The sequence below is a fragment of the Cyprinodon variegatus genome, unplaced genomic scaffold, assembly GCF_000732505.1.
Source record: "Cyprinodon variegatus isolate N-32 unplaced genomic scaffold, C_variegatus-1.0 Scaffold62, whole genome shotgun sequence".
Lineage (NCBI taxonomy): Eukaryota > Metazoa > Chordata > Actinopteri > Cyprinodontiformes > Cyprinodontidae > Cyprinodon > Cyprinodon variegatus.
Window position 1 is genome coordinate 1,382,738 of NW_015150515.1, and position 11,277 is coordinate 1,394,014.

General features: G+C 43.0%; 1 protein-coding gene across 1 annotated transcript in view; it reads left to right on the forward strand.

The window, feature by feature from the left end:
* Positions 1–11,277, forward strand: part of LOC107082797 (neurexin-1-like) — a 1,206,010-nt gene that overhangs the window by 1,096,107 nt on the left and 98,626 nt on the right. The window contains exon 19 of the mRNA XM_015371662.1: positions 5,040–5,211. Within this exon, the coding sequence (XP_015227148.1) occupies positions 5,040–5,211 (172 nt within the window). The remainder of the gene's footprint in view (positions 1–5,039; positions 5,212–11,277) is intronic.

Consider the following 11,277-nt stretch of genomic DNA (forward strand, 5'->3'; position numbering starts at 1 on the left):
GTGATAGAGGCTGTTCAGGCCTCCTTCACAACCCGTCCGTTGCATGACCTTTATCTGAAACAATCTTAAGCAAGAGTTAATAAAAGATGAATCACACATTATACATCAGAATAGTTCATTAGAACACAACCCATGAAACACAAACGGAGTATAAATAAAATATTTCTAACAATATGTAAAGCTCATGCCTCACTTCTTGCTATTTCATTCCAAAAAAAGTAGAACTATTTATCTTTATCCAATTCCTCTAAAACAATGGTCTACTTTGTGATGATCCATTGCATAAAATCCCCAAAAAACACTGAAATTGGCAGTTTTTTTTCTTTTTGGAAAAGAAAAAACACAGTTGATAGAGATATAAGTTCTTTGGAAAATACTGCAATTGATATCCCCATTTCATTTTTGTTCTCAGATTAAAATCCTTTTTTCTCTAACTTTAAGCTACAACAATAAAAAAAAAAAATTGTCTGAAACTGAATTGTTTACTAATCTACCGTATCTTTCTTTCTCTTTCCTCTTACCACTATAAATGTTTAACTAAAGCTTTAACTGCCATCTTCTTGGAGATGCAGATTTGATATGATTGAAAAGGAGCAGCATGCAACAAAAAAAAGGAAAGCCCTAACTACACCTTTGACTGACCCTCGGAAAGAAAAGCCAGACAAACTAACCTCCAGATAAAAGAGTAGAAATGGGAGAGCCCGGCTCCTGACACTGGCTGACAGCTCCAGCAGATTAAGGACTGCTAAGCAGTAGCTGAGAAGTGGTGGTGTTCAAAGAGCAGCCCGGCCTTATTTTAGGTTTCCTGGACTCCTTTCACTTCAGTGATGCAGGCTTGACTGCACCCAGTCGTTCAGTAGCCTCCCCCCCACCCCGCACTTCTGTGTCTAGAGATATGTTCGCTTAAGGGAAATGGCCATTAAAATGTCATTACTGCATCACTAAAATCATCATTTTTTTATTTTTTTTTTTCCAAAAAAGCACTGCTTCCCTGAGGCTTTTCATTGTTATGGGCTCGATGCATTCCCCCAGCATAGAGAAGAACCCTAATGTAGCGGAACACAAATGCTAATCTCTGTGTAAATATCACGAAAATTCACTCTCCTCTCTGCTTTTCAGTCTTAATAGCACAGATTCATTCTGTTTTTGCTCTGTGAAATTGAATTAATTCTCTAAGCAAAAGCAAAGGTGTTGTTATTATGGTCTCCCTGTGTGGGGACCTAATGGAGATGATTGCGGCATTTCCATTCAGACAGATTTTTCCTGATGCAGTATCTAAAAGGTTGCGGTAGTTTTTGCTATGGTTGAGCTATCAGTCATGTGTGCTTAAAAAAAATGGATGATTTGGGAATGTATATTAAAAGTGGGCAGAAAGCCTGTGAGGACTGTGATGTAACACGAATCAATTCATTAGGCACCTAAGAAGGTGGAAGCACTTTGCCATTCGAGTCTCTTTGCTCGATGAGATCATCTGAGTGGTAGTCCATCAAGCACCACTGAGGGAAGCTCATCTGAATCTGGTGTCCATGTCCGAGAAAAGGGAGTCCTTTTTTTCCTGCTTTAATCCAACATCTATTCTGCTGAACCATGCTGTCTGAGCACCATTGAGAACTTTAGCAGGCCATATATCCAGCCAATTATACTAATCATCACCTTACCCTATCACCTCTGTACTTATTTACTTTATGATCTAGCTATTTCCAGTTCTGCTGATATTCTAGTGTTTTATTGTCTTTTTTAAAAACTCTTAATCAGCTATGAATAATGAAATATTGCTGCAAGCAAACGCTTCGCCCCTTCTTAGCATATGTGAAGCAGCAAAATAAATGCACATAGCTAATGAGATAATGGAATCAATACAGTTTTTATCTGCATGAGAGTAGAGAACAGCATGCAAAGGCGACCCCGTCTGCAAATGATCTCGACCTGCACTGACGGCCAGGAAGCGCTCTTCTCTGTGGTTTGGACAGGAGCAACCCGAGCAGAATCTTCGAGTTTAAGCGGGGCAAAACGGCATCAGAGGAATTACTGGCAGACAGGCCGTGTCTCTGCTGTGCTGTTGTCTCGTATGTGCTCTGTTTCCCTCCCTCACCCTTCTTCTGTGGCTTTCTGCCAGCCTGTAAATGGCTTTGACCTTTCCTGGGACTAAGGACAGGAGCCATGGAGGCAGAGGAGAGAACTGGCGGGAGGAAAGAGTAGAGTAGGCGGTTGACTGTAATAAACTCAGAGCAGTGGGCGGCTGTCAACACTAATAAATGGGAAAGGGGAGGAGGGTGGGCCAAAAGATGAATACTAAAGGTGCCTCAGTCCTCAGTTTACTGTCTCTTTTGACCAAGTTGAGGTGAATGAGATCTGATGCTCATAGAGACATCTCTCTGGATGTGATTATCATGATTTTACTAAGGTTCAGACCCAAATGCAGAAGACCAAACAGCGAGACCAGGGAAAAGGTTTAACAGGTTTTATTGAAGAGAAAATTCAGAGAGAAGTGTTGCTCTGAACACTGCTCAACCGGAACTGAAAAGTGAGGGGAAGACACAGCGGTTAGTTCACGCTCAGTGGGAAATTTGACTCGTGAACTTGGAGAAGAGGATTTGGTTACTGACTCACGTTTCCAGAGAAGTTGTTGAATCTTTGACTCCAGTCTGTATGCTGTTGTTCCAGCGTTTGTCCGATACGGTGGAGGGCGGAACAGGGTTTTGTTAATAGGTGAACAGAGAAAACTGAGTGCCACTCAGATTTCCTGCTGTACTTGAACGGGTCGTAGTGGAGATTAATCCCTTTCTCAGTGCGAAGCTCAAACGATATCTTGGGGAAAGTGGATCCAAACCTCCAGTTTGAACCCCAGCTCAGTTTGTAGCTCAGTTGATCCTTCCAGGGAGAGAAGGTCCGAAAAAATCTAGTTAGCAGGATGACTTCCTGCCGAGAGGCATAAGACAAACAATGTTAAAACTCAGGTTGACAAGAACTCAGTTTGACTCAGCAAAACTCAGCTTGGCTAGAGTACCCAAAACTGGCAAACACTCTGGCGTCGAGGTAGTGGCAGTCAGCAGCTTAAGAACACTCCGTTAACGAAGTAACCATCAGAACCAGGCGCCTCCTGGTGGAGGAAGGGAGACAAACACAGAAAACACAAACAGACAGACAGGAGTCCTGACAGTGATTATTTTTGCCTAATGAAGAAACATACAGTAGGACATCCAATGAGACTACTGAGCCCAAGAGAATAAAAAAGTAAAGCTATATCATATATGATGCTATAATAAATACAGGCCTGTACTTTCCTATTTGCATTCACATTTTGTCATACCTAATCGTTTTGTTTTTATGCAGACGATACAGTTTTTTGTCTTTAACACATACCTTGACCTCTTTGATTGTTTCAATATGTCTTCTTATGTCCATTTAAAGTAAGCACAAGTGAAGTTATGTTTTAATGTAAAACCTTTAAACCTGTGGTGTCCTCTAAAAGGTTCAAATAAAGGATGTTCAAGGTGGCAGAGAGTAAAACTGTAACACGTGTCAACCATTTGGGTTTCTTAGGAAATATTGTTTCTCACTGAAGAAAGACATAATTTTGGGCAACAGTGGTGCTACAAGGGTTGAGCCCACAATCTGTTTATGGAGGCCCTAAGCCCTTGACATATCGTTCCAGGGTGAGATTTGAAGCCATGAACCTTTGCCACTTGTGTTTCCTCCCAACCTGAATCCCTTTTTATGTCAGACCAGTTTAGAGAAAAAACAAAAAACATTAGTCTACAGTAGTAGCCATTCAGAATTTCCCCAATTTCCTGTATGGGCCCTTGGCTGGTCTCCTACAGTTACTTTTTAAACATCAATCTTTGTTCTAAATTTCTAAAGAGAAGCACCTTCTCCCTAGCCTCGTAAGACCATCCTGATCTCGCGAGCTTTCAAGGTTTCACTTGCAGATTAGTCTGGAGACTCTCCGTTAAAGAAAATTTGGAGCCGTTCACCAAACGAACGTCCAATCAGCGTTGGCTTTGAGGCGGGTTGAGGTGTGACACTACGAGAAGCGCGACAGTTCAGTCTAAAGAACATGGCGGCTTTAGCCGATGAAACTAGCGTTAGCGTGGCTATCGAGCAAGTTTTATCGGAATTACAGAGTATTTCTTCACTGAAAGAAGAGCAAAACACTGCTCTGGAGGCTTTTCTCAGAGAAAAAGATGTTTCTGCTCTTCTCCCGACTGGTTTCGGCAAGAGTTTGATCTATCAATTGGCTCCTCTTCGTCGTCGCTCTGTTAGTACGTCATATGCTTCGTTGATCTGATTGGTTTATTTGGCCTGTCTATCACCAACATAGGCCAATCAGCTAACCAGTATTTTCGCCCCTTCCCAAAATTACTTCAACGGAAGGTTTCCAGATGGATATGCGGAGCAAATCCGTCTGGCGGAGTCAGGTTACATTCTCCCTGTCAGACCCTGTAATTCATCGAAAGGGTGTAGTCACAGTAAAAAAATGTCCATGCCCAGGAGAAGGATGGAGTTACTCCAGTGGCTTGAAGTTGGAGGGGATTTTGCTGGGAGTCACAGGGAAGTGGGCTGCCATTTGACTGGGAAGGGCCATTTTGAATGGCTGCTACTGTACTGTAAAAAATGTAAATTAACTCATGATATTATTCACTGTAGTTAAGCATCTGTTTATGAACTGACTTGTTGGGAATGTTCACACCTGCCATGTTTAGTTCACTTTAAATACATTTTATTACGCTCTTCGTTTGGAACTTTGTGCAGGTGTGACCGAAAACTGCGCACTCAAGCAAACCCTGTTCTGGATCAAACAACCGTTCCGATAACAAATTCTTAAGATAATCTAGGCCCAGTCCAAACAGAATCTGATATGTTTAGCAATCACAACCAAGAAGAAAAAATCTGTCTTGATTTCTTAATAAAAGGGAAGAGAATCTAGATTCAACACAAACGTTCAAAAACCTTTAAAGGAGATTTCTATATTTGTGTTATAATGCTTTGATAATCGGCCTCTCTCTTGTAACCAAGCTTGCTTTGTTCTCTGTTTGCAGGAACGGGGAAAGGTCGGCGTGATCTTCAACGTGGGAACGGACGACATCACCATTGAGGAGAGCGCGGTGATGGTGAGCGACGGAAAGTACCATGTGGTGCGATTCACACGCAGTGGTGGCAACGCCACACTGCAGGTGGACAACCAGCCCGTCATCGAGCGTTTCCCCTCAGGTAGGCCCCGGGCCCCTGTTCTGGGCTTTACTTGAATCAGAACTGTGGTGAATTTTGCTCACAAGTCGGAGGAACACAGTGGAGAGAGAAACAAGGAGCTTGATAAAACAGTTATAACCTCATCTTGCGGTTTTAATTTGACTTTTTCTTTCTTTGTGACCCTAGAGAATGCTTGTTTTTATTCAAACCGATTAAGTCAGGTTCTGGTCCAAAAGGCAGGAAGAACCAAAAAGCCTTCCTGAGGCAAGTAATCTTCAATCTAAGAGCATCAGCTCTGTGCAGTTAGTCTACCGTTGTAGCCAGTGGCACTGTAGAGCCAGGAATGGATGGAGGTCAACGGAATACTAATATTCCAAGCAGGATGCTGAGCAATATCTTCAAGGAAGAAAAACTTTTTATCCTGTGAAAGTATAAGGTGACGTCTCTAAACCCTGCTTTGGCTTCTCTACATAGAAAAGCTCAATTTTTTTTCTTTAAATACGACATTTAAATGAGAGCAAACACCCTATGAGTCACCACCGGCAGTGTGTTAATTCCCACACCAGTCGTTAAGACATAATCACGCTTTTCTAGTCCTGCCGGAATTTTTTTGCCTGTTTCTCGTGATTCAGAAGCTCAGAGTAAATTTCTCTCTCCACTGTCCCCCACCCCACCCACTTGTACGTGGTTGTTCAAAGGAAAGCGTGTCTTGTTTTTGTTCCCAGCTTGAGTTTGCATATGGTAAACACCAGGGTGTGCTGGACTCTCAGCCTACATTAATGATGATGTTGAATCTAAGTGGCCTGAATACAAAATTAGATTTTTTTTTCTCCCTTTCCTCACAGCCCCGTCAATATCACCTTTCATCTCCATTATCTAAAAGTGCCTTTCTTGTAACGGCATTATTCAAACGTTGCTACTGTGCCCGTGATTTTTTTCTTCTTCTTGACATGAACTATGGAGCTAAAAAGACAGCAGTGATCCCATATTTGGGGGCTCAGTTTTGGCATTGAGAGACGCACTCTGTTGCTCATCCATCAGCACAGCGAGGCCAGACTGAGGGGCATGCATCAGAGCCAGAGGAGGAAGCGCCTTGTGACAGTTCACTCTTTTCACTTGTTATTATGATGGAAATGCAGCCCTTTTCACCACAGCACATGCTCCAAAGATAGCACAAGCTGCTCATAGAGGGAACAGCAGAAGCAGCCTGTTAACACCAACAACTTAGTGTCATCATCCAGATCGGGGTTTTCATTTCATCAAGAAACATGAATGCACAGAACATAATGTATTCTTTTCATTCCTTTTCCCTTTCCGCCCTCCCCTGCCGCTGCACTTGTCCTCATCAAACGCGCCTTTCCTTTTCCTCCGTTGATCAACAACTGAAGGCTGTCATTTTGTTTTGGTTTGTTAGTTTATCAGCTGAGTTTAGCGTGTGCCCGGCGGGTGTTTGGGGCTTAAATGAAGTTTGAGAAGGTTATGAGGACTACGGGAAGAGATCGGATGTGCTGTGATTCATTCAGTGTAGCTTTTTGGGGAAGACTATTGTCTTCACTTTCTGGCTCTGTAGTATTCTGGTAAAAAGAGATTTTTTTTTTACAGAATAGGGAGTCTTGGATGAGGCTAGCATGCAATAAAAAGTGGAGGGCATTTGGAGACTTCCTTGGTGACAAATGAGGTGCGCCAAAAGGGGTGGAAGGAGAAGCAAGCTCTGGAATAAGATGATATATAACACAAGGTGAAGAAATTCTCCAAAAGATGAATCCTTTTAGCTTTTACAAAAAACAGTCAAAGACGTTACTGCTACAGAAAAGGATTTAAGCTGCTCTATAGTTTCATAAACCTCCAACTGTTTTATCGAATGTCTCTTTATTGAGGAATTATTCAGCTAGGGTTTTTATTTCAGTATCTAGATCTTGATGCAAATGATCATAGAATATAGACAAACTTTTGACACTAAAGTTCTTGCCCGTGTCATGGTTTTGGTTATGTTGTGGTTTACTTTGCTCCTTGTTTTCTAGTTTTATTTTGTTTTATTTTGTTATAATAGTTTCCTATTTTGTTGTAGTTTCTAGATTTATGTTAGTTCTGTGTTTTTCCTGGTTTTCCTCTGTTGCCCTCTTGTGTGTGTTCCTTTACCCTTGGCGCCATTGTTGTCTCCTCACACCTGCTCCTTGTCAGCTCGTTAGCCCTGCCTTTGTCTGTCAGCTACATATACTCTTCCTCTGCAGTCACTCCTTGTTGGTTCCTTGTTGTTGCTGGTCCTGTCGTCACAGTTGTCCTCTCACCTCGTCTCTCCCTGGCTCCTTGTGCGCGTTTCCCTTGATGTCTCCGTGGTTCTGGTCTGAGTTACATTTTAGTTGGATTTTCGGACTTTGCCTCTGTTATTAGTGTTTTTTTATTAAAACTACAAGAATTCACCTCAGCCTCTCTGCCTCTGCACTTTGGGTCCTCTTAACTACAACCAAGACGTGACAGCCCAGGAATCAGCTCTGGAGTACAACATGAACGATTTGAGGTATAGATCACGGAAGGACCGACACATCAGCTGCCTGATATTTTTAGCTGATATAGTTTTTTTCTTGTAGCAGCACCTGCCGATACGTGCACATATTGACCGAAGTGCTCTCAACAGCCACACCTTGAAATCATGTAGAGGGCATGTCAAGAGAGTGAGAATGTATGACCCTATATTCAAGCAGAGACAGACAGTGGGAAAATTAAAAGCGTTTATTAAAATCAGAACACCGTATTGTGAATCTTCAGTGGCTGCAGGGAGAGGCGGGGGCATTAGTTGCAACTCTGGTTAGAGAGAAAGACAGATAAGTGACCAAGATGATTATCCATGTGAGTCCCTTACAGTACCTGGTTCAACAGTTCAGTCCAACTACTAAGAGTGAGGCAGGATCCAGCGGATGGACTGCCAACGAGATGCGGCGGGTACCTCTCAGAGTGAATCAGATGCTGCAGCCCCAGTGAAGAAGCCTGAATCTGAGCTAGGTCAGAGAAACAGTTCAGAGCAGATAGGCTCAGAGATCCAGCAGTCCGTAGCTCGGTCAGGGGTTCCGATCAGAACAGGAACAGTCAGGTCGAGTCATAGATCAATGAAAGCTGTAACATCTTTATGCATTTTTTTTTAGAAAAAAACTACAGAAAATAACAGAAGTAGAGAAGTTGCACTCCACTTATTCCTATTAAAACCTCATTCACCGAAAAATAATAATACCCCTGCGTTATAGATTCTGAAAGGCCTTGCATCAAAAAATACTGCACAATATGAAATACCTCGGCTCTAGACGTCCCCACCCCCTCCACAGACGCTCCGCTGCACCTCTCCCAAATTGTAGCTGACAGTGGCGCAGACAGGAGGCCGGCTTGTTTTGTTTTTATGACCGAAATTGCGAAAAACAACTCGTGAAGTTTGACCCGCTAGAAGAGCGAGGTGCGCGAGAACGCTGGGACCCTTTTTCCACCTGGATCTCCGCTCTTTTTGGCCCTCATGTCTCTCCATCGTCGGACCAAACTCGCCCCCACTTCCTCTCCGCCTCGGCCGTATCTAGACCCACAGTGTGTAGCACAGACCAGGCTTCAATATTGAGCATAAATCAAAAATGCCTGTGTCAAGCTCACTGCAACACACTGCTGTAAGAGCATAACCAGGAAGCGAGGTAGGAGGGCAAAATAGGTTTAGCACCACCGCAGTACGGGAGGGAGAATTACGTCCAGAAGCAAATGGATAAAAATAGACCGGAGGGAAAAAAAACATGAATCGATTCTCTTGCGGACGTATCGATGCATCGGATCTACGGCTGTTGGATTGATGCATCGATACAAAACGATTATTATTTACACCCCAACTAAAAATCCCTCTCACCACTGGCCTCCAAGAACAAGAACATGAACTATGGCCTCAGCAATGATCCAAAATTCAAACTCAAAGTAAAACTCAAAAACACATCAGTAATCTCAGCAACAATGATCTGTCCCTGATAGCTTTGAATGAGCCGTATATAAAACAGCAGGAGCAGGCGGATAAGATGAGTGATAATTGGTAACCGGGCAGAGTTAGGCAGGTGAGCGAAATGAGCAATTAGGTCACCTATCAGGGTAATGATCATGACAGGGCATGCATTGACTCTCCCCTCCATTTGCTTTAAATCGTTCATGTTTTGCTTGATTTGTTAATAACAAATTATTTTNAATCAGAACGCAGTGCTGTGGATCTTCAGCGGCTGTAGGGAGAGGCGGGGGCATTAGTTGCAACTCTGGTTAGAGAGAAAGACAGATAAGTGACCCAGATAATCAGACCGAAGATGATTATCCATTTGAGTCCCTTACAGTACCTGGTTCAACAGTTCAGTCCAACTACTGAGAGTGAGGCAGGATTCAGCCGATGGAGTGGCAATCAGATACTGTAGACGGGCACCTCTCAGAGTGAATCAGAGAAGCTAAAGAAGCGAAGAAGCCTGAATCTGAACTAGGTCAGAGAAACAGTTCAGAGCAGATAGGCTCAGAGATCCAGCAGTCAGTAGCTCGGTCAGGGGTTCCGATCAGAACAGGAACAGGCAGGTCGAGTGTTCCAGGAGTCCACAGAGAGTTCAGGCAGAACATTTGGATGGAAACAGGCAAGCTCAGTAGTAGAGAGGCAGAACAAGGCATGATAACAGGAAAACTACGGTACACTAAAACTCGAAATGATCAGGAACTCTATGAAATACTAAAACCTAGGGGTGTAAATCACACCCATCATGGCGATTCGATTCAGTATCGATTTCCTGACCCACCGATTCAATTATTTTCGATACTCAAGAATACACCACGATTCGATTCGATTAATTGGTTAATTTTTTGGGGGGGTTTTTGCACCTTACAGGCTAGACAATGTTTCAAATTGCAAATAAATCAATGAAAGCTTTAATATCGTAATGCATTTTTTATTTTAGAAAAAAACTATAGAAAATAACAGAAGTAGAGAAGTTGCACTCCACTTATTCCTATTAAAACCTCATTCACTGAAAATTAATAATACCCCTGCGTTATAGATTCTGAAAGGCCTTGCATCAAAAAATACTGCACATGATCAGTGCAATTCCATACCTCGGCTCCAGACGTCCCGCCCCCTCCGCAGACGCTCCGCTGCACCTCTCCCAAATTGTAGCTGACGGCAAACAGTGTCGCAGACAGGAGGCCGGCTTGTTTTGTTTTTATGACCGAAATTGTTGAAAACAACTCCTGAAGTTTGACCCGATAGAAGAGCGAGGTGCGCGAGAAAGCTGGGACCATTTTTCCACCTGGATCTCTGCTCTTTTTGGCGCTCATGTCCCTCCGTCGTCGGACTAAACTCGCCCCCACTTCCTCGCCGCCTCGGCCGTATCAAGACCCACAGCGTGTAGCACAGACCACGCTTCAATATTTAGCATAAATCGAAAATGCCTGTGTCAAGCTCACTGAAACACACTGCTGTAAGAGCATAACCAGGAAGCGAGGTAGGAGGGCAAAATAGGTATAGCGCCACCGCAGCACAGGAGGGAGAATTACGTCCAGGAGCAAATGGATAAAAATAGACCGGAGGGAAAAAAAACATGAATAGATACTCTTGCGGACATATCGATGCATCGGATCGTCGGCTGTTGGATCGATGCATCGATACAAAACGATTATTATTTACACCCCTACTAAAAACCCCTCTCACCACAGGCCTCCGAGAACGAGAATATGAACTATGGCCTCATAAATGATCCAAAATTCAAACTCAAAGTAAAACTCAAAAACACATCAGTAATCTAAGCAACAATGATCTGTCCCTGATAGCTTTGAATGAGCCGTATATAAAGCAGCAGGAGCAGGCGGATAAGATGAGTGATAATTGGTAACCAGGCAGAGTTAGGCAGGTGAGCAAAATGAGCATTTAGGTCAGCTATTAGGGTAATGATCATGACAGGGCATGCATTGACTCTCCCCTCCATTTGCTTAAAATTGTTGATGTTTTGCTTGATTTGTTAATAACAAATTATTTTTTATTTAAACTGAAACCTGTGTAGCTTTTGTAAACATAGATATTTTTCATCGTTTAAATGGAAAAAGTAA